This window comes from Curcuma longa, chromosome 3 (assembly GCF_044706935.1).
Source record: "Curcuma longa cultivar G26 ecotype Majalengka, Jawa Barat chromosome 3, ITB_CL_G26_1.1, whole genome shotgun sequence".
Lineage (NCBI taxonomy): Eukaryota > Viridiplantae > Streptophyta > Magnoliopsida > Zingiberales > Zingiberaceae > Curcuma > Curcuma longa.
This window is the reverse complement of record NC_133863.1, coordinates 451,726-476,030: the sequence shown is the minus strand read 5'-3', so window position 1 is coordinate 476,030 and position 24,305 is coordinate 451,726. Positions and strand designations below refer to the sequence as shown.

At 36.8% G+C, this 24,305-nt stretch overlaps 3 protein-coding genes across 3 annotated transcripts; 1 reads left to right on the top strand and 2 right to left on the bottom strand.

Moving 5' to 3' along the window:
* Positions 1-795: 795 nt before the first annotated feature.
* On the bottom strand, positions 796-6,536 carry LOC141825381 (uncharacterized). Its single transcript, XM_074712765.1, has 12 exons — positions 6,369-6,536; positions 5,607-5,819; positions 5,278-5,534; positions 5,085-5,152; positions 4,758-4,912; positions 4,548-4,660; positions 4,233-4,421; positions 3,279-3,650; positions 2,585-3,177; positions 2,383-2,494; positions 1,920-2,000; positions 796-1,061 (listed from the first exon to the last, which is right to left on the bottom strand). Exons 1-12 carry the CDS (start codon positions 6,469-6,471, stop codon positions 978-980), a joined length of 2,340 nt encoding a protein of 779 aa, XP_074568866.1. The 5' UTR covers positions 6,472-6,536; the 3' UTR covers positions 796-977.
* A 2,214-nt stretch (positions 6,537-8,750) lies between these two features.
* On the bottom strand, positions 8,751-15,176 carry LOC141823380 (protein MALE DISCOVERER 2-like). Its single transcript, XM_074710656.1, has 9 exons — positions 14,785-15,176; positions 14,548-14,683; positions 13,310-13,381; positions 12,072-12,215; positions 11,868-11,969; positions 10,759-11,006; positions 10,493-10,683; positions 10,278-10,410; positions 8,751-9,434 (listed from the first exon to the last, which is right to left on the bottom strand). The coding sequence occupies exons 1-9, from the start codon at positions 14,882-14,884 to the stop codon at positions 8,854-8,856; spliced, it is 1,707 nt and encodes a 568-aa protein (XP_074566757.1). The 5' UTR covers positions 14,885-15,176; the 3' UTR covers positions 8,751-8,853.
* A 6,737-nt stretch (positions 15,177-21,913) lies between these two features.
* Positions 21,914-23,549, top strand: LOC141824748 (zinc transporter 8-like). The gene is given in 4 exon segments (XM_074712080.1): positions 21,914-21,960; positions 21,962-22,487; positions 22,597-22,746; positions 23,106-23,549. Coding segments are annotated over 4 exon segments (1,020 nt in total). The 5' UTR covers positions 21,914-21,922; the 3' UTR covers positions 23,412-23,549.
* Positions 23,550-24,305: the final 756 nt, after the last annotated feature.

The following is a 24,305-nucleotide window of genomic DNA, read 5'->3' as shown; positions in this document are numbered from 1 at the left end:
GCCTCACCATATGATGAGTTTATGAAGAATTGACCCGCCTCATTATAGGTTAATCCGTTTAACCGTTCTATATACAATGGATCATGCTTGGCATGACTCGTACCTACTTAATGACTTCAAAAGCATAAAATACCAATAATAGTTAAAACAATTATGGCAAATGAGATGAAGGAAGAAGAAAAGAAAGATACAAGAGTTAAGGTATTTCAATCCCCAAGACTATGGTACAATGATAAGAGGTAGTATATATTCTTTAAGTAACAAAAATTTAAATCTCATCTAAGATACATTACACTTAAGAAGTTTAAAAAAGAGTAATGATATGCTACATGAAAAGCCACAGCATAACAGACACAGGCATGAAAGTGGGATCCACCTGCATACATATGGGTCTCCGCCCTATGTGTCTGTCATGTTGACTTTTCATGCAACATATTATTACTCTTTAAAAAATTTATCATACTAGACTGTCCGCTATCCATCAAAATATATACTTCCCAATTTATCCGATAGCCGATGAAAAATTTCGGTGGATCAAATTGATCAAATCTCTAAAATTAGTCAGAATTAAATACTTGAATTAAAAATATCAATCTTTTTAAAACAATTGACAGAATGAGTGTCTACCTTTCTCCAATATTACTAACCTTTCAGTTTCTCTCAATTCCTTTCGGTTGCACATACTTTCTCTGAGAACTTGCATAGGAACACATTTTCATAGCAAGTTAGGGATTCAAACAAATACAAAGGCATTCGACATAAACACTAACACAATCACTGAATAAATTACCAGAGCAAAGGGCAAGAACTAGAGAGCCATGGCACTGCCATTTTTATTGGAGGTGCTATAGAGATTTGTGTTTTGAAATAAGCCTTCCGTTACAAATAAAATGAAATGGGAATGACAGTTTTACGACGTGTCAAACATCGGAAAAGGGATCCATCCTACTGTAAATTATGTGAAGATGCAGCTGCTTCTATGAGGTGGGTTCTGAGTGTGAGAGCTTTGCTGAGTATTTTGTGCAGGCGAATGGTCCTACTTCTTGAGTTTTGCGTTTCACCTGTTGAAAACAAGGATAGTAGAATAGTCATTAGGAAGATTATGAAACATCTAATATAAAGACATAAGTTGCTTGAAAGAAGAAAAATAAAAGCATAGAAGATTTTCCACTTCCAAAACAGAAGGTGAAGTTGTAACTTGTAAGGATTCTTGATTACTTTTTTTCCTTGAAACAAATCCATTCACCTATCGATGGAAACTCAAAGAACATGTCTAATTATGTTAGAGGATTCTGGACCTGAGACCTTGACAATGATTTCTGAAGTCCTTACTGATTTATAAGAAGGATTTCCAAGATCCTTTTTCAACTTCATTATAAACAATTAAATGGAGGAAAAGTATTTATTTCCACTGCTGGAAGTTTTCTACTGCAATCACAATCCAAGCTCATTATTTTTTGTGCTGCACCAGAAAGTTGGATCGCCCACAAGTTATGCTGGGGATTGGTTAGTGTCCACAGGATAATCTTCAAAAATCCATATTTGCGTAACATAGGACTACAAGTATTAAAATGCCGGTAATTGGTTAACTAAGTACCTTTCCTATGGACATTGCCCTCATCACCATTATCTTAAAGCCGGGCTTATCTAAAATATATAAGATTGCCTATTAATAATATTTAAATTAATTGAATTAAACTAGTGTGCTCTCTACCCTTTGCTATCTCACCTATGGATATTTTCCTACTTCATGCAAATATCTTGGCTTGTGGGTAGAAGCAAATCTAATTGAGAAACTGATCTTCATGGATGAGATGTACATAACAAAAAAAAAAGCATGCCATAAAATGATCTGAAGTGGATTATCTATATTCACCGGACATTTCCATGCTTAGAAAATGGGAGAAAATGGGACATACCGGTGACCATGGGCCTGGTTCAGAAAGAGTCTTGTCAGGTGGAGAATTTTGTACGGGACCTGTCTTCAACTCTAATATGTCCTGTTGATATTGATTAGTTAGTGCTTGCAGTAATGCATGAGAGAAAAACTTTCTGGAATAATACTATTCAATAAGAACACAATGTACATAAATGCTTCGTCTTCAACTAAGATATAGCATGCTCAATAAATAAAATAATAGAGTAAATCAGAAATAGAAACGATATAACATAGCAATAGCTCTCTCAAATTATATCCTTCATACAGCTTTATTATGATGTTAAATTAAGCATCTATATTAATAAATAATTTCAGGAACGTATCATGAATCTATAAATTCCAGGAAAACAAATGAACATGTTTATTTTAGACGTGTATGTATATGTTAAGTGCTGTTCAGGTTGATACTAGAGAACACGTTAAATAAAAATAGAAGATATCACCTCCCCAAATGTCTCAATTGCAGCTAACCACTCCTCACTAAATGGGACTGCATTCAACTTCAGATGGCGGATATCTTGCTTCCCTTTATCCTTCTGTTCATTCTCACTGCCACTGCACAGAATTTACCCAAACAATGGTGCATCTGCTTATCAATTTACAATGAAACAAGCAGAAAAGAACTTGGCTAATATCAATACTTACTTTTGCAGCAAGGATTCCACTTCTTTTGAGTTGATATGATCCTCATTAACATACTCAACATTATGATCTTGAACTTCACAGCTCACTGAAGGTGATGAAGTTAGAGAATCCTCCGAAGTACTAGTCAATTGAAAAGATGAATAATTTGTTGCACAGTTTGCTGTTTCAGAAGACATGTCAGGCTTTTGAGATGGAGAATCAAGTATTTCTGAATTGCTAATCATATCACAATCAGAGTTGGACACTGTGCTGGATCTCAAATAAGATTTGCTTCCATGCTTATTGCCTGTTTCTAGAGCTAAAGAACCATCTGCTTCAGAACTGCTAGGAAAGACAGAACTAGAAACTCTAGATTTAGACAAATTCAAAGATGCTCTAGCATCTGGCAAAGAAGAAAAATCAACTACTCTATCCGAGAGGACAAGCTCTGGATCTTGATTTATGTGTAAATTCCCATCTGCCTGTTCATCCTGTCCTGAAATGGCATCTGTAATAAATTGTGCATATGCTGGTGATGATTGTTTGGCCTTGTTATCTTCTGTGGAAAGACGTTCATCTATTTGAGTCTCATTTAGCACCCCAAGAGAGCATGCCTGAGAAGCATTTTCAGAAGATTCAAATCAATCACAATTTTTTTTCAGTCAGTTGGAATGTATGATTCATATTCTCATGGACATTAACTTTAAAAAAATACCTTGGCTCTTTTGGTTCCATCAACCAAAGGGTTGCCATCAATCTGCAGAATTGTGTTGCTTGCATAAGGCACTTCCTTAACTATATCCACCTTAGCTGTTGAAACGTTCTCTCTCCTTGATGGATGCACAGCATTTCCATTAGATGTGGGTAAAGAGCTAGTTGCTAAAGAATTCTCCATTTTGCTTGTTATTGTAGTCCCAGCGAAAGATCTTGGGGCAACATAACCATTAATTGATTTTTCCTTAGCAGATGCAGGCAAAATCCTCGATCCATCCACTGATGTAACGTTCATTGTTTTTCCATGTGGAATAGTAGGTCTGAACAGATGAACAGTTCTTTGAGATTGGCTACCAGATCGAGGAACCTTTCCCTGTAAAATTAATAATATTAATTATTCAACTCAGAGAATAAAGGAGATTGGGAAAAATAATACTGCCCACCTGGCTAGGGTATCAGTTAGGAATGCTTCCTAGACAGCCGATTTTCATCTACATAGCTAAACATGTATATAGAAGAAAGGGCAGTTTTAGTGCTCTTAATTTTAATGGGTAAAGAGTGATCTGGGTAATTAGAAGATCAAACTGAGATGAGTTACTTCTAGTGATGTCAGAATATCAAGTATAAAAAATATCACCTCAAGGTAGCCTCCTTTTCTATGGACATGGAACCAACTTAGACGAAGTATAAAAATACGCACACTCCCTTTTGATGTACTTGAAACTAACACTAGACAAGTATCAACATACACACTCAGAAAACACAACAGGAGATGGGAGTTATCTTTGTCGATAATGTATTTCCATTCAAACAAGCCTGACTAATCCTGTGATCCAATTATCAAATGGCACCTTAATTAAAATTAGAGTGACCTCGAACATTTCAAGCTCTCATACATCCAATCTGCAATGATTCCAAATTTCGTAGCAACTTCACTATTAATTATATGTTATACCTTCTGAAAAAATCCTAGTGATGGAGAAGGCATCCGCAACCCAGATGGTTTTGCATGTAAAACAGCATCTCCATAAACTTTTTTAGGAAGTGAAGAAGATCCATTAGCCGATATAGAAGAAATGGTTGTTCCCTTCACCACTTTAGAAATTGATGAACTTTCAGTTGCACCTTTATTTATTCGTGGAACCTGAAAAGTAAAAATCTTGTCTCAAAGAATCTACACTTTGATCAATGGATAACAAAGATAACTTGAATGGTGATGATACTATTGCTAAGATAATGCTGTAACTTGGTGAAATATCTTTCTCCTCACCAATGGCCTAGAACAATCAATTGCAGAAGGTTTCATTGATAGAGAACAGGCAGATTGTTTTCTGGTGTTTGATTGAAAACACCTCATTTGAAGGGTACGTCCCTCCATGTTAACTGCAAATTTAGCATAGAAGGATAAGCATGGTCAATGAGTTACATTATCCTACATGGCAAACTTCACAATACCTTCTTGACAAAAAAAAAAGTGTACCTGCATTGACACTTGTATTGGAATTAAAGTTCCTCACAGAAGGGATGGCATCCCTAGAGGTCATTGGAATAGAAGCAGTATGTGACTTTGCAGGTATGAGCTTTGGAATTTTCGATGTAGGATTTGCAGCATTTGTGTTTGCAATTCTCTTTTGCGTAAAACAAAGTTAAGTCTACAATCAAGTGATTGCTTATTCAATTTTATGAAAATATGACTTTTGGAGATAATTGTAGTAGAATTCTCTGTTGCACGAACGAAAACATGAATCCCAGATAATAAAAGAGCAATCTTATCTTTGCATCAAGGCAGAAAGTGGAAAAAGGATATGAAGATGGAGTTGCTAATCTAGATGCGACTCTTCCAATGATCATGCTTGAGGATTTGGTTCCTTCACCCTAGACATGCAAAAATACATGAGGGCACACACTTCACTTAGGAAATTAATGGCTTAGAGGGAGTTGAACCCTCACAGTATTAGGAACGAAATGCAATTTATATCTTGAAAAACAATAACCTTTACCTCTTGCTGTTCTTCCCAAATTGAAGCATTTAACTTGCTATGTAGATTCTCTTCTTTAAACTGTATGTTGTTTTTGCTTGCAGAAAGTGCATCCATTTTGCCATAGAACTTCTGGTGGTCAACAGCGCTGACAGGAGTTCTATCATGGAGTCCTCCTGGTAGTGGTGACATCTGTCCATTGTACACAGAAAGAACCTTCTCCTTTGACCTCAAGGAAGATCCACCAAGGACACACAGCTCCAATGGATTGAGCACACCTATTAATAAAATGAATTATTCAGGGATCTCAATAAGTAGCTTGTCAGAGGATTTTGATTTTTAAAAAAAACCTTCTTCAGTGAAAAATGCTGGGTTCCAAGCTAAGCTTTGCCTCAAGTTAACACCATTATCCTTTTTGCTCCTCTTCTTTGTTGTTCCCAATTTAGAAAAAGTTGACATGTCCAAACCGTCTTCTTCAATAGAGGATAAATTCTCCTTATCCAAATGTTTGGGTGATTGACAATAGCGGTTTATATCAACCTTATAATCCACTAATCCTACATCTGATAAGATGAAGTGTGGTAAGTGGAATTCAAATTTCATTGCATACCCATTCTATCTTAATAGGAAGAATTAGCAACTAGAGTAAGTTTAGAGCACTGATATGAAATTATAAGCAGCTGACTATTCCCAAGTGCCCCAAAGAGTAGCTGAGAAACACAAGCCTAGCAAGCATAAAAGAAATGCCTAAAACAGGATTACTCAAAATAACTATAAACTCCAAGAGAGTATTAGTCAGAATTCAGGAGGAAAAAACTTAGCAATAAAAACTTTTAGATTCTAATGACAGATTATACGCAGGACATCTACAGATGTAAGCAAATAAGAGAAAGAAAGGATTTTTTTTCTGACTAGATAAGCAACCTCAGTGATCAGCTTTTCACTTCACATAGAAAAACCGTTTAAATCACAGATTGAACAACGCCAAATATAGAAGAAAGGAACACCGTAAAGCTTCGAATTTAACATCTAGGATCACAATAGCAGGAAAAAATTACGAATTTATCTGGATAAGAAACCCTAATCAACGAAGTGTGACCAAAGGAACTCACCTGATGCTGAGCCAGGGCTCGCCACGGGCGGCGGCACTGACGACTCGACGTCTTCCTCCGCCGCGGTAAAGGACGGATCGGGGGGATCCGAGAGTGAGCCCATCTCGTCTCCGGCTCCGAGATGCGATCTCGATCTCGATCCCGCTGCGGCCGTCTTCCTCGTTTGATTGGAAGGCGGACTCGAGCGGGAAAATCTAATTTAACGATTTGGAAATCCGGTTTACCTACCAGACCGGGTTCGCTTTGGGTCCATTCAACTTTTATTTGCGGAGCGTAAAGTCAGGGGTGAAACTGTGAAATTATAAAAAAATACGGATGAAACTGAAACTTCGTACAAACTGCAGCAATGTGGCGTTCATCGTCTTCTTCTTCTTCGCTGAGATTTCAGATCGACTAATGGAGGAGCCGCCGGCACGGTCGATCATCAGCACCCTGGATAATTGGGATTCTACCGTTGCATTTATCCAATCCGATATCAATTGCATTCGTAGTGTCCATTTGCTCGCAATCTGTTCCTAGAAACTAGACATCATTTAGAAAAAAGACGATCTGATCTCCGGCTTTGTGTACACCCCAAGATCACCAGTGAGTGGATTCTTGAGCTCGACGATGCCAGGAAGCTCTGAGGGGCCGGAATCAAGCGTGATGGAGACGGGATCGAAGATGTCCAGCCGGCGGAGGCGCAAGTCGGCGAGGGTCGCCTCCTGGAGGAATTCCTGCGTGGTGGAGGCGGATCGGAAGGCGTCGAGGCGGCGTCCGCATCCTCCTCCTCTCCGCCGTCTCGGGCTTAGGCGGCATCATCGACCTCCGATTCGACATCGTCGGGGTGGGCTGTCAGAGGGCTTAGGGTTCCCGCCGCCTTCGGGTCGGCGGTGGTCGTCGCCATGAGAGAGAGAGAGAGAGAGAGAGAGAGAGGGGAGAGGGAGGGAGAAGATTCGATGGTGTGGCTTAGTATCCGTATAAGTACCTTTTGAAATGTGGTTAAGATTAGCTTAGTGCTAATTAATTAAGATTTACCAAACGGAATGATATCTTGAAAACGCATGAGTCGTGAGACAAACTACGCAAGTGTAATATATCTTGAACTATCATTCCATAATCCCAAGAACATAAAAATAAATGATATTTGTTCCGGTTGAGATCCTCTTATGGATGAATCGTTGGTCGCTTGACTTGGAAGCGGACGGTCAATGCAGTACCCACGAACAGAGAAGGAAGATGCTGGAGGGTGCGGGAGTGCGACTCAGGCCTACATAGCAAGAGAGAAGAGAGTGAGAACAAAGGTCAAAGGTGCCCTCAATGGCGTAGTCAGGATTTTAACTGCCCTGGGCTTCAATTGTTGGGGTACATTGGAGTCTAGATTGCACTGGGCTAGATTGACTGGGTTGCATTGTAAAATAATGTATTGGCTCTAATTACAGTTGCACTATAAACTAATGTATTGGTTTCAATTGCTGAGCTGCACTGGACTGGAGCCCAGTACAGCCCAGCCCTAACTACGCCTTTGCCCTAGCTCAACCGCTCCGACGCTCAAGTCAGTTCTTTCACCGAAGAGGAGAGGGAGATGAGAGTAAGTTTATCAGTGGGCGTATGTGTGCATGCATACCTGTCTTCGCGAGATGGAGGGAAGTGATATAGCTATATGTAAGAGAATAATGAAAAACTATCTTATCTTCATTAAACCTCAATTAAAGAGAATATTCCTGAGTAGAGATTTTGTCAGAGGAAATGTCTCATCAAAATAAGAAAAATATTCCATCACCGTCGTAATAGCGAGAAGTCTTATTACCCAGATAGATACAATATCAGACTGTGTCATCATGCTGCATTAATGAAGTAATAAGTTACCCAAGATATCACATGATTACGATGGCTTGTGTTCTTCTGGCGGCGATCTGCTCAGTTAAATGGAGAACTGAACAGAGAATTGGTTGAGCATTCAATAGGGCACCGAGAGAGTGAAGCCTAGTCGACAGAGGGAGCCCGAGCCGAGGCCGACTAAGGCCGAGACGGAATATTGTCAAGAGGAGACTCGGTAGAGTAGACTTGAAGTAGTCTAAAGTCAAAGCTCAGAGTCGAGTGTCAAACCGGGATTGAGTTCTAAAAGAGGATGGGTGTTGGATCCAGACCTAAGTTGAAAGCCGAGTCGAGTATTAGATCCCGACCTAATCTGGATGCTGAGTTGGGATTGTCGAGTCAAAGCGCAAGGTCAAATCAATCTTCTATCTAGCGTGTCATCTACTTGGACCGGATCTTAATTTTCTTGACTCCAGTCATACCGACCCACGACAATATTGATATCTCTTTTTGAGTTCATTTTGAAGATTTCGCACTTTGATAAATCAAGGGAAATAGCAGGAGTTTACTCAGAGATTTTCTTATAACTACCTTTCAGCGATTGAGTTCTTCAGCACATCTATATACAACAATGCGACATCAACAAGCAACTAGCTTCATTTTCTTCCGGGGATGAAAAGAAGGATTGCTATATCGCTAACTGAACTTCCGAAGAAACAATTTGTAGCTCTGCCCACCACAATGGTGATAGCTTTGGGCAAGCGGCCTCTGGTGGAATCCCTGTGATCAGCCTCATTTGGGAAGCGACTTCCATCATAGTAGCTCGCTTTTCTGGATCATCATTGATGCAGGACCTAATGATCTCTGTCAGTCCGATGATATCTTCCTCCGGCACCGAGTTGAGGGTCTCATCGACCATATCTTTGATCGGTCGACTCCCATTCAAATAGCTCGATGCCCAGAGCACAAGCAAGCCATCATCTTCCGAGTATGGAAGCCTTCCCGAAATGATCTCCAGGAGAACTATCCCGAACTTGTAAACGATGCTGCTTCCGTTCGGGACTTCAGATGCCAAGTCTGCTTCTGGTTGCTTATTCCAGAACTCAAGATCAGAAACCTTGGCTGCATAATCTTCAGTGAGGTAGATGGAAGAGGAGTTCAAGTTCCGGAGGATTGGAGAGTTGAGCTGCATCATTTGCTCGAGACAGTAGGCGACTCCGGCAGCTATGCGTAATCGCGCACCCCAGTTCAATTGCTCTACTTCCTTAACTGCAAGACCAAAGAATCATATGAATCAGTCGCTAAGCAATATTTATATGAATCAGAAGTTAAACCTTAACAAATCTTAGTTGAAACTATATGACAAAGAACAAAAGTTTGTTTTGAGGTATGGCATCTGGAAAGTTTTGCTTGCTTGTGGAAATTTTCACTGAAAACCTTTGTTCCTAGAAGAAAACAAAACCAAAATATCCTGCTTTGGCTTTTCAGTATCGGGTGATTTGCTTCATTGTTCTTCCAAATGAACTGATTGAAAAACTAGTTTTTCAAAAGTGTTCTAGCATATGAGCATGGTCTGAAGACTTATTACAAACCAGGGCTTTGGTACCAGGCTAGAGTGATGCAGTGTCAGAGTTGTGTTGAGCGGGTTGACACACAATGCTCGAAACACCGAGAATTGGACTTGCAGAAGGTTCCTTATTGTGGCTTACCTTGTTTCAGAAATCACATGTTAAAGCCCCATCACACTCGTAGAAGCTTGGTCCCCAAGGTCACTCAGCCGCTCGCGGAAGCTCTACTGTGATTGTTCACAGAAGATCTGTTGCACCACTCATGGAAGTCTGCCCTTCTCTTTGTATGAGGGATTTGAACTGGTTTCATGTGCGAAGTATGGCCCCTTTTTGTATTGAGGGATTCAAACTTGTTTCATGAGCCAATTGGCGGACAAATGATAAGTTTCACCAATGTCAATCGGCACAAAACAGTTTTTAAAACCATGCAATAGAGGACTATAGGAATAAGATGTTTTATGAATGGCATAGATAAATCGCAGCGAAGCAAAACATCTACTAGGCAGCCAAAATTTGCAGCTTGCATAATTTCTTAGGTACTCACTGTGCAAATGCTCAAAAAGTGTCCCATTTGGCGCATACTCAAATACCAGCATCCTGGTAAATGGCTCATTTTCATTGCAATGGCCAAGAAGGTTCATGAAGTTGTCGTGATTGAAGTTGGACAACGCCGATACCTGCAGGCAAAACATAGGAAGGTCAGAGCAAGAAGAATGAACACCAATATATGAGAAGGAAAACAATATAACTAATCTGGACCTTCTTCCTGAATTGAGTTTCGTCTCGTGCTAACCAATCTTTTGTGGATGCGATAAGAGTGGATGTAACTGCTACTTCAACTCCACTTGAAAGTGTCCCCTTGTATAGTGTAAAATTTGAAAAGGATCCAACAATATTGCTAAAATCCTCACAAGCCGCTTCAAGTTCTGATCGTTTAAATGCAAGGAGTCCTGCCGAGAAAGCACAGATTTGTGAATGCAGCAAACAAGTAACCAAAAATCCACCAGCATTTTATATAAGCATACCTCTCACAGGAGGTTTTGAGCCTTTTGTCAATAGACCAGTTAATGGCGTCACGACAACCTTTTTGGCACGGTTATAGTACCAATACATCAGAAACATGACAATCAGAAAACAAACTGATCCTACAGTCGACAAAAGGATAACCACATGAGTTTTTGAATGGGACTGGTGGGATGGTGGAAGCGGTGGACGATTTGGTGATTGAGCTAGTTCTCTTGCCAAAAGCCTCCGGTTTCTTGGATTCACTTCTCTACAATAGATCAATAAAATTGTTATGGTCTAGTAATGCAATTGAAAGTTATCTACTTCAAAGGTTTCTTTCCTCTTTGTTATTTCCCTGTTCCAGATCATGGGAACTTGCAATTTGATAACTGATAATAGATTATGCGACCAAACTTACTATTGTTGTAAATATTTTCTTTTTATTGCTAAAACATTAAACTAAAAAAGGCCAAGCTGACAGGCCTTTCCTGTAAGAAAGTTATATCAGAATCTCCTTCAACACATCATTACATGGTAATCAAATTCATACAGATTACCTTATTACCCTGAGTCATTCTCGTTATAGATGTTGGTTGTCTCGATATTGAACATTTTTGTTATCAATACTAATAGCTGGGATTTCCAACCGTCGTGCCACTAATTGAATCTAGACTGAATCTGTTCTGACAATGTAATTAATGAATGTAAGCATCATGGCAGCAGTGTTAATGCATGCTCCTTTGTAGACGACTATCAACAAAGTATGAATAATCCTTATAAAATTCTTTCATCCTTCTATACATAGGTGACTGACAGACTGAAGGGGGTAAGGTGCCACTTATAATATCTGAATATTGGAATTGGTCAAGTAATACAAGATTCTATGAAATCAATTAAATTATTGTTTACTCTTATGAAGAAAGTATTGATCTATTGTATGATAGACAGAGAACTTAGTTGATAGCACAAACCAATTATATAATTCCTGACAAAAGGTTTAGAGCATGACCTTTTAATTCTCCAAAAGATAAGATGTACAATAAATAAATAAATCAATAAGCTCAAGTGCAAAGGAAAAAAAGAACAAAAATTTAGCAGGATAAAAACCTTTAATGATACAAGAAATTACCTATTCAATGGCAAAGTTTCTTTGTCATCCTGAACTGGGAGAATCTTGAGCTTATGCATTACAGGCGATAAGTTACTAGCAAATTCGTTGCCTCCTAGGATGCTGCATTTAAGCATGTTCAAGAGTGAGCTATAGTTATTTTATTTTAAAAAAAACAGAAAATAAAAATCAGTGGTGAAGCCATATGCCATATCGTTTACTTACAGTATTTTGAGAGATACAATATCTCCAAGATCAGGAGGAAGTAGTCCACTAAATTTATTGTGTCCTAAATCCAGTACCTCCAGCTTTTGCAATTGCCCAATGCCAACAGGAACAACTCCATAGAAGGAATTGTTATGTAAAATTCTACACAGCAAAAACACACAATGATTTTCTGAACACTAGCTCCTTTCTATAAGAGCTGCACCAAAGGGCTGTTTACTTGAAGAGAAATGGAAAGTGAGAAGATAAGGAGGATATAAAAGTTAGTTGAATAAGGAAATAATCAACAACTTAATGCTCTGTGTTTCCTCTAGTCCCATTTCTCTCCAAATAAACAAGCCTCGAGTTCCCTTTTCTCCGGCCCTTATCACTCGCTGGTCATGCTTGTCATATTGTGAAAAGTAACCATCTGTGATGCACTTGATCTTTGCACCATGGATTACTCTATCCATAAAAAGGTTCCTCATTGTTGAATTGTCATAGAACTTTGACATAATAAATTACAACACTAGCCCCTCAGAGGATTATAACTATATTGATTTCAAAAGGCTTTTGATTACGTTGACTGGGCAAATATATTTCATGTTATTTCACTACATTGTTTCTTGCCAAAATTGATCGTGTGTTGAAGAACATTATCACAACTAAGATTTCACTGGTATCGGCAGGTTCAAGTGTCCATGAGGCTTACACCAAGATGAACATTGTCACAAGTAGGATTTCACTGGGTAAGTGGCATTCTAGGGCTCCTGGTTCAAGTGTAGAAGATGCTTACACCGAGATGAACATTGTCACGACTAATAGTTCACTGGTATTGGTAAATGGCACTCTAGGCTCCTGGTTCAAGTGTAGAAGAGGCTTACACCAAGATAATTCATTATCTCCCATGTTATTTATATTGTTATTCATGTACATGCCACCCATCCTTTTTACATTTTTAAATGCATGAAACTGAACCAAGGAGACGATATTAATGATTGGAAACCATCTTGCATAGTTGAGTTTGCACAAAATATAGGATGATTTTAACATTTCATGGCAATAAAGATATTGCAAGGTAAACTGGAATGATTATTATGAATAGACAATTTCTACAATCAAACGTTCTGATCACACTCTTGAATGAGCTACATAATTTATTATAGGAAAGAAAAAGTTAACAGGGGATAGCAGAGTTATCAAGAAAAAATCATATCAGTTAAACAATTTGTAAGGAAGAATAAGTTAACAATGCTTACAAGGCATTCAAGTGTTTGAGTTTGCTGATATCTGGTGATAGTGTACCCTTAAGAGAATGATCCTTCAAGTACCTAGAAAAAAAAGACAAAAATTTTTATAGATGGCATTCAATTAAAACTGGACTAATAAGCACTATTTAAGAAAATTGATTAAAATAAATCAACCTAAAAAGTTCACTTATTCATTGAAGACTGCAGTAGATTCTAGTTGCATTAAAATGATTAAAACAAATCAACCTAAAAAGTTCACTTATTCATTGAAGACTGAAGCATATTCTAGTTGCATAAGTGCCATATCATAAAACAAATGCAGATGCCTTGATTCAACAGTAGCATCAGCAGAAGTGACAAATATATGTGAAAAAAGCATGTGGTAAAATTATGGCAAGCAATTTGAAATTCCATATGTCCCTTAAGAGTTAACCGCCTCAAGTGATTTATATCCTCCTGATCCAGTTGGATACATTGAATTCACTAGCTGAACAAAAGTTCATCAACAGCAAAAGGCAAGGTAAGGCTGCGTACAATGGATCCTTTCCCCGGACCCCGCATTTGAAGAATGCACTAATTAGCGTAGCACCTTCAGGATTTAGGCATAATTACTAAAATCAGTTGACAGCCAAGGAAGCATTTATGACAGATTTGCCTGTTGAAAATATTGTTGTGGGATTCTTCCGTCATGAATTCAAGGAGGTACTAAATAATGACTGCTGTAAGGAAAATCTAACAAAGGATCAACAAGTGGAACATGATTGGGTATTTAATTGTTCAAATCACCACTTCATCTCAATGTTATTGTTACCAAAATATACCTTACATAATTGGGTTTAGGAGGAGGTTTGGTGAAGATCACAGCAAACTGTACATCGGATGCAACCAAACACTAAATATTTCCGAAAACAAAAGAGTGGGTACAATCCTAACAATAGGGAGAAATAATCATATCTAATATAGCAAATACAGAGCAGGTATCTATCTTTTTGTAGAATGGATATGGAGGAGCAGATATGAACCTTGTGATGAGTCTTTGTTCAAGCTACTAAAACATTGAAATCCAACACAATATCCTTCCATTACAATTATTCTGTTGGTATTTAACTAATGGAACGAATATTTTATTGACAGGAAGAACAATAAATCAAAATAAAAAAAGTCAATGAATCAACCACTCACTTATCTCAAGTAAATCAAACCAAAAACAACTAAATCAAAGTTGAAATTGAACTCAAATCACTCACAGAGCCAAGACTCTTCCATCAGCGGAGCACCGAACCCCAGACCAGGAGCAAGAATCAACTTTATCCTCGTCCCAATTCGCCAAAGCACCATAAGGATCAACCTCTACTCTCCCTTTGAATGCTAGAAGAGCCCTCCCTACATTTTCAACGCCAAGGACAAAAAATCATCATATATTCCAATCAGTTAACCAACTCAAATCAAACATATATCGATTTAGATCAACTAAAATCAAATGCCTTCATCGTTGAGGGAATCACAAAGCTCCCACCACAGACACGTCAACCAAATCCACAAAAACGAGGAGACGACGACTTCAAGTCCTCCCCCTTTCCTCATCTGCGCCTCTCTTTCCCTTATCTCTCCCTACAACGAGTGATCGAACTCCACTTCAGAAGGCAGGCAATTTACCTAAAGGTCGCAGCTTTTCCTACTCCAATACCGAAACAAGGCTCAAAAACCGATCTTTGCATGATAATTCAGGTATACGAAGTGAAAGCGAGCGGTTTTAGAAAGCGATAAGGTTGGAATCACTCGGAGCTGCGTGGGCACGCAGGAATAGAATGCGGGGGAGGCTGCTGCGTGGGCGATGTTGACGGCGGAGGAATTGGGAGGGTTGCGGAGGAATAAAGATGGATCTTTGGTTGACGAAACGTGTTGTTTACCGCTGTTTCCTAGTCGCCAAAGCAAACTAAGTAACCTTCTCATACATACAATCGATCTTGATCACAGATAAGAAATTTACAGTATAGGCCATTTAATTCCTCCTCCTCCGTCCGTGTTAATCAATTGTATCGAGCTGAGTTTGAATTTAACCTTTTGGTTCGTGATGAACATAGACGTTTAAAACTTCATATATTCGTTAAGAGGCTCGTGAACGTGTGTGTATATATATATATATATGCTACGATGAATTATAAATATTATATATTGTCATCGCCCTCGTCGTCCGACCACTGTCGGTCGATGTCTCGGCTGCGATCAAATTCTCGCTTTGCTGGATTTTTAAATGAGTTATTTTCGACATCGCACGCCAGTCCTTCCTCGGTAAACTCGTTGAACTTTAAAACTGATCATTTGATCGGAAATGACGCTCCTCCACTATGCCGACCTATTTAATTTCATTCCAACCACTATCCAGTCGAATTCGACACTGAACAATTCGAAGTGACACATCGATCGCGGTCGGACTCGGCAGTGGTCGGACAGCGCGACGACGGCGACAGCGGCGGTGGGTCACGGATGTCCGAGCTCGAGTTTGAGCGCAGCATAGCATTCCTCATAAGCCATTTATTTATATTTATTTAGCATTACACCCTTATTTTTACCTTCTCAGAGCTTATCTTTTTTTTAACACCTTATTTTGATCATAATTAAATAAACTTATATATCTGTCACATCAATATTTTATTAAATAACACTATAAGTTACCAAACCCTAAAATTGTTTTAATGATTTAATAATTTTATATAAACTGAAAGTACATAAACTTAAGGGGTTAAAATGACCTTTCAACTACTTTACTATTTTAAAAATGGTATTTTGGCAGTAAGAGGGTGGAGAGATAGGAGCTGGTTTACTTGGTCAGCAGGGGGTAGGTAGAGAGGAAAAAAGAAGGGGAAGACAAACTTCATCTATTATTCTAAAGATCAAATTGATCCATCAATTTAATTGATTTAATTAATGTATTGAAAACTAAAGATTGATCTGCTCTAATTAATGTATTGAGAAGATTTTTAGTTCTCATGAACTAAACTAAATTCATTCATTTATCGAACTAATGTTCACATAAGTACCCAGAGCATAGAGATATGTATTGTCTGAGATTCCAGATTTGAATCATCTTAACAACTTGTAACTGTTGACTGAGATGTTATTTCAGCAGTAGACTCTTATCAACATAGTAGTACCGTACCTTCAAAAAATTTTTAAAGGGTTTTCTGATATGGGATCGTTTCAACGATGAAGTCGATCACTATAAAAAGTTTATCCAATATAATTTTGTTCTTGAGATATAACTGAGTTGGTTACGACGGAGCAGACTTGCAAAAAAGAACAAGAATTCAAATTTCGACGAAGCCGAGCAACATCCTCCTCCGTCATGGCCAACTACAACTTCTCGATTTACCTCCTCATAAATAGTCATGGGGTCGATCGTATGAGACTACTAAGATGACGAATTCCACCTTTTACAGAAGAAAAAGTACCCAGAGCAATCAAAACATCAAGAATGTTTTGTCTATTTTGATTGAAATAGATCAAGTTTAGATTGGATCATTGTGACTTCCTTGATCTAATTTCACATTTCCAAATAAACTATAAGTTCTACTAATTGATCTAGTTCCATAGACAATTCACTCGATATAATATATTTTTAAACAAAACAAAGGATATTTCAATCAAGATAGAAAAGATGAATATCTAATTAACAAGTCTCAAACATATCTGTAAATTATAGTGAAATTCATTTGGATTGATCTTTTAAATGGTCGATGTAACTAAAATGGAAGGAGAGGTGAAATAGATTTTGTGAAGTTACAGTCAACGTTGACTTGGCTTTGATTAGTCGTCATGGAACTGCTTCACCATCAAAATAATTGACTGAAATACTTCAGATTGTTTCTAATTATTTCCGTCTAATTGACTAAACTGCGCGTATACCGAGATTCATTAAATGAGATTAACTAAAGATAATACTTTGCTCGCCCCCATGGAGGCATGAGACTGACTGAGATTTATTATTATTTATTATGAGATTAACAGATAATACTTTCACTTATAGAGGGCATTTTTAGAGTCATGACACCCCACTTTTATTTTTTTATCAAAAGAACATCTAATAACTTTCCTATGAAAATCTTTGATGAAATAATTAAGTTTTTTATTTTATTTTTAAAAGTTATAAAATTTATATTTTAGATTTTAGTATTTAATATATTACTATTTTCAAAAAATTAAAATATAGTGCACTTTTGAAAAATTCAAAAAATTAAGTTTATGATTTAGTATTTAATGTATTACTATTTTCAACTAGAAGTAAATTAACGTCGGTTAACATTTATTGTATGACTAATTCTTTTTGTATCAAAATAAATTTTATCCATAAATTTTAATTATATTTTTATAATATTTGATTAAATGGTTAATATCAACATATCAATTTCTCTTATAATTATAATATAATAATTAAAAATAATTCTTTTTAAAAATCGGGTTAGCTCGTTTCTATAGGCAACTGAAACAAGAGCTTATTTTAAATTATATATTTATAAAAAATTAAATAAACCAAAATATGATACAAATAAATGCCCAAGGACTTGGCCTACGGGCCAAGCCAAGGTATGGCCCACATGTAGACTAGGCCTACTACAATGAAAATATTTTTTACTAAAATTTAAAAACATTTTTTAAAATATCATTTCGATATGCATTAAGCTATCGAAAGTAATATTTATAATATATTGATTCTATCAAAAAAAAATTAAAAATAGATAACTAAACTTGTATTTAAAAAAGAAAATGATATTATCATAAATAATATTAATAAAAAATAATCTTAAAACTCTTAAATATACTTTTAAATAGACCCAAAATAAATCCTAACTTATAAAAATAAAAATACTCTTCAAATTTCAAAAAATAAAAATTTATTATAAATTAAAAAAATTGTTCAAAGCCTCCAAAAATATATTCAACAATGTCTAATCAGTCTGAAAGTGAAAGTGAGCTGGTATTTATTCCATTATCGAATAAAGATCTTTGAAATAACTTCAATTAACAATCAATCACGTCTTTTTTTGATATCCGAGTTAAAAGTTACGATTCCAAAAATTTACCTTGTTGAATCCACATCACTTACCTTACTTCTAACTCTCATATTAATGTTATAATTATGCAAAGATTTTTGGATAATTAAGCATCATTTGGTCACTAATTTTCTAGTTGGATCAAACATAGCGGTGGACTTTGCATTTCCAAATTCTTTTTTTTTGGCATGTTTAGCAATAAAAACTTGATGTCGTTCTCTCTTTAATGGCATAGACTAATTTGTCGACCACAATCTTTGCCATGTCTTTATCATCGTTAAAATTATGCGCACACTAATTTCAAATGGTTCATATTAAAACTCATTTTGTTTGATTATCATTTTCATGGTGACCGATGAAAATTTTTTATAAGACTGAGTTGATCATTTTTAAAATTAATTGAATTATAAAAATTAAATACGTGACCATTTTTCAAAAAATCGAGAGAGATTTTTTATATATATATTGACCATGATATATTTTAAATAATTTAAAAAATTTATGAGGTTGAATTGTTCATTAGAATTCATTTGTACTTTCTGATTTAATCAATGATTGGTTGAAAATTTTTATGAATTAAAATAATTATCACAAATTAATCGGACAATAAAATCAGGATGCCTAATTATTAAAAATAAAATAAAATGAAGAGATATTTTAGATAATGAACGTAGACTCGATAATTAAAAAATAAGTATTTTTATGCTAAATTAAATACAATATTAACTGAGTGCTTCATCCACTAGCAATATGAACAATTTCTTTATGATTTTTTAAAAAAAATTGTGTGGAAGAGAAAATTCTTGTTAATTTCAACGGCCGATAAGTTTGAATTTCTTTTTAGAAAACGAGTGAATGAAAAAGATTTATTTTTAAAATAAAAAAAAAATGAGTGGATTTTAATTTCAAAGCTATCCCGAAAACGAAAACCTCACGCGGAGAAGCGAACACCAAATTGCAGAGTCAATCTTGATATCGACGTGAGGACAAATACATTAGGATTGATAAGTTATATCGGCACGATAATTCCGACGTTCAAATTAGTACTAAGTGAAAAAACTAGAAGCTCATTGAGATGCGAATAAAGAAAAGTATCGGAAAAAAAGAATTTTAGAGGAGAAATGTCGCCTCCACACACGAGAAAAGAACCATCCGCTTTCACTTACTTCTATTGATCCTTATAGGATATTAGAGGCGATAGTCATCGAACCATATACTAACATTGTCGGGCAGCTCATCAAATATCATCTTCTATAGAGTTGTCCGAGACTATTAGGCCATTACTATGAGCAAGTTGTCAAGGGTTGAGACCGACCTTGCTTTCCAAATTTGAATGGAAAATCGCTAGATGAGTGCCGAGTAATCAAGAGGGCAAACCCTAAATGGCTATCCCAATCTCGAAATGTATATGTCGAATGTTCGGAAGATAACCCGAACTTAAGTGAGATGTCACGGAACGAATGTCAAATGCTCAGAAGTGCAAGCTAACTAGTCCGGAAGAAACACTCAATGTTCGGGAGCAAAGATCGAGTGAAGCCAAGTGCTCGGAATAACTCGAGTCCAAGTAGACTATCGTATGACGAAAGGCTCAGTGCTCGGGAAAAGATTGATGATAAGAGAATCAGAATCATTTGAATTCGATAAATATTTTAAGGGAAAAAACTATGATACTAACATTCTTTTCTTTTCCAAACCTGATAGTTTGGAAAAGCGACGGGGGAGAATATTCTAAACTAGTGGATTTTATTTTAAATTTCCAATACATCAATGAAAAAAGGCTCCAATAATTTAAAAATATATATTTTTTTCAAGTAACTATGCGATAAAAAATGAGATGAATTTTTTAGATAATAAAGATTCAAATATCATATATATGAGTTATTATTTTGATAAATTTATGACGTTAAATTATATTTCATCTAATTTTTAATTTATGATAGTTATTTAATTTATCTAAATAACTATCATAAATTTAATAATTTTTAATTTCGTTTTCTACTTTTGTTGACTTGGCTTGGCGCTGCACTAGCGACACTGTGTCGACACCTTCGTTGATTCTTCTGTTTCTCTTTCATAATTTAAAGTTAGCATTTTATCAAAAAGGACCTTGATGTTTAGATATTTACCAAATAACACCAAGTAACCTATTTTTTTTCTTCTTCCATTTTCTTGTTCATTTGAAATTGAGGGGACCAACTTCTCACCGAGCTATATGAACCAACAAAAAAAAAAAAAACTCACACTCGCAAATGCTCCCACAACTATTGTAAGTCTTGGCACGAGTGGTCCAGCCTTGAGACAGGTCCAGTCGTGATTTGTCATCACTAGCCAAAGTTGCGTGTCAGACCCGTCTATCATGAGTTGTGATCATCAACTAAGTCTTCGTTTTCATTCGCTATCGATGTCTCATTTTCTTCATAGTCCACATTCCACACTAACCATCTTCTAAGATTTAAATCCAAAACTAATCTTTAAATTAATGTGTATTTTAAAAGTTGACCTAAACCTTAATAATTAATAATAATTATTATTATTATTTCAAGACCTTGGCAACTTTATGTGCTCATAACAACCCAAATAATAATAATAATAATAAAATAACTTACGTAATTTATGTGCTCATTGTGTGCTTTGTTCTTATTTTTTGCTACACATTATCAAATATTTAACCCTAAAAAAAAAGGATTTTCAATTTCATTTAAATATTACTTTTTTCAGTATACATGTGCTTAATTAGTATTTATTTTAATAATTTTTTATTTTTTTTGTTAAATTAAAATAAAGTGCAATTTTCAATTTCCTCTCAAAGTTTTGTAGCATTCCTCCAAAACATTTTCCTAAAAACTCCTTTAAAAATTGTGAAAAAAAAATAAAACTAATGTATACGCTGCTGACTTACATATTAATTTTAACATAAATTTATTTTTCAATATTAAGGGATTTATTTATAAGTCACGCATTAATTATAATGATTCTTGCACTTTCATCTATGACACAACCTTCTTATTAGATTGAGAATATCATTGATCGAAATAAAACGGAGAAGAAAATAAATCATCATAATAGACATTAAAATATATTTATTATTGGATAGTTATTATTTTCTATTTAGATAATAATTAATTATAATTCTTAGGATTTTATTATTAAAGAATAAAGACATTGCAATAACCACACATATAAGGTTTGCTTGTTATTTAGATAATTAATATTTTCTATTTAGGCAATAATTAATTATAATTCCTAGTATCTTATTAAGAATCATTCGAGAGTTAATAAATATAATTTTTATTTTTTAATATTAAATTAACAAATCAGTCATTTAAATAATACTTTTAAAACCATGTGCTGTTATTCAATAATTATTTAAATAATGGAAACAAAATTAAATACTTGCTCTTTTTTTGCTTACTCAAGGGGTGAAATCATATTTTATAAACTACAGGTATGTGACTGACAATGTTCATAAATTTTGCAGCAAAATGAAAGATTTCGCAAACCTTTTTCTGCCTTTAAAGAAGAATCTCTCTCTGTTCTTCTCTGTTTTCCATTCGAAGCTCAAGAGACGACGATGGTCGGCGGCGTCCGGCGACTTTGCTTCCTCCTCCTCCCTCCTCCTCCTCCCATTCCTCGCCGCCGCCGACGACTGCTCGAATGACGAGGAAGGCCGCAACAAGACGGTCGCCCTCCGGCTCAGGATCGGCGCCATATTCTCCATCCTCATCTGCGGCGGCATCGGCGTGCTCGTCCCGGTGCTCGGCAAGTGGGTCCCCGCGCTCCGCCCCGAGAAGGACGTCTTCTTCGTCGTCAAGGCCTTCGCCGCCGGCGTCATCCTCGCCACCGCCTTCGTCCACATCCTGCCCGACGCCTTCGAGAACCTCACCTCCCCCTGCCTCGACCCCCACCCCTGGTCCGACTTCCCCTTCGCCGGCTTCAGCGCCATGATGGCGGCCATCGGGACGCTGGTCATCGACACCGTCGCCACCGGCTACTTCACCCGCGTCCACGGCGGCGCAACGCCGGAGGCGGAGCTCTCGAATCAAGTCCACACCCATTCGACGCACGGCCATGCCCACGTCGTCGACCTCAAGGACGAGACTCCGGCGCAGCTCATCCGCCACCGAGTTATTTCACAGGTTTTTTTTTTAATTATAAATTTTAAAAATAATTAAATATCTTCAATAATACTAATTTATTTATTTTTTTAATAATAATAATAATAATAATAATTGATGAATTGAATAGGTTTTGGAGCTCGGGATCATAGTCCATTCGGTGATCATAGGGATCTCACTAGGAGCCTCCGAGTCTCCCTCCACCATAAGGCCTCTAGTCGCGGCTTTGAGTTTTCATCAATTCTTCGAAGGCATGGGTCTCGGAGGATGTATTGCTCAGGTACATACTAAACTTATCGAATACCCTGGAGGCTGATCGCGGAACTTAATAATTTCAAATGACTTAAAATTAATAAAAATGAACATAAATTTCGTAAAAGTCCCATTCCAGCGGCTCCACACGGTTGATTTCACAATCATCTATGAGGAGATAAATCGAGAAACTGCAGTTGGTTACGACGGAGGATGGCATTATCTCGACTTCATCGAGATTTGATCCTTGTCCACTTCAGCAATTCTGTTCCGTCGTAACCAACTCAACTATGTTCCGGGAGAAAAAATGAACATAAACAAACTTAGATAGATTGTCAAATACTATTCTATTCGAATATGCGAAGATGATGATCATTTTTACAACAGGCGAAGTTCAAAAGAAGGTCGATAATCACAATGGGGTTGTTCTTCTCCCTGACGACCCCGGTTGGGATTGCGATAGGGATCGGAGTGTCGAACGTGTACAATGAGAACAGCCCCACGGCTCTGATCGTGGAGGGGCTTCTGAACTCTGTGGCTTCTGGGATTTTGGTGTACATGGCCCTGGTCGATCTTCTTGCAGCAGACTTCATGAACCCTAAAGTTCAGGGCAGGGCAAAGTTGCAGGTCGTGATCAATGTTGCTCTGCTTCTTGGGGCAGGTCTAATGTCCCTCCTTGCAAAGTGGGCTTAGAAACGAAGGAAGGAATGTACTACTTGTTTGTTTGTTATGTATTTGAGTTTTGTTTTCTTGTAGAGAGAGAAAAAAACTTTTATGCATTTGTGAAAATATTTAAAATAAAAAAATTAAAAGAATGTCTTTTTTTTTTAATTTTCAAATCATCAAAAAAAAGACTACAGTCCTACTTTATGTTTTTTTATCTTCTAAAAAAAATTAAATCTGCCACCTTAGCGGCCCCATGACCATCTATAAAGAGGTAAATCAAAAAATTATAGTTGATCACGATACAGAAAGGTATTGTCTGGTTTCGTCAGGATTCGAACTCTTGTCCTCTTCTGCAACTCTACTAGTGGAATTCATTTTTTTTATCACATGGATATTTCAGCTCATCAACTTCCTAAAATGTTATAAATATCCTTTGATATACCAGGACAAAATAGTATTGTAAAAAATGATAAATCTCAGTCAGTCTCATGGACTCAATCCTTGGGGGTGGCCGGTCCGGTCCCACGGAACAAAATAGTATTGTAATAATTATACTAGTTGTTTATAGTTGTAATAATTAAAGTTTCATAACTATTATAATTTTCATAATTGTAGCGGCTATCGATACGTGGGTGTCATAGATAACGCGACTCCTTCTAAAAAAAATGATAAATCCCAATCAGTCTCATGGACTCAATCTTTGAGGGTGGCCGGTCCGGTCCCACGGAAGTTTCCCACCGACCATCAGGGTAAATCGGGAAGCGCACACGGGGCCAATCCAGATGCCCAACATCCTTTGATTGCATTCCCCATTTGGAAAAAAATTCTTGCAAATATGTCGTAACTGAGGATCGAACCGCGGATCCCTAGGTCACAACCCAAATGTCCTACCGTTGCACCATTGCCCCGGGAGAACACGAC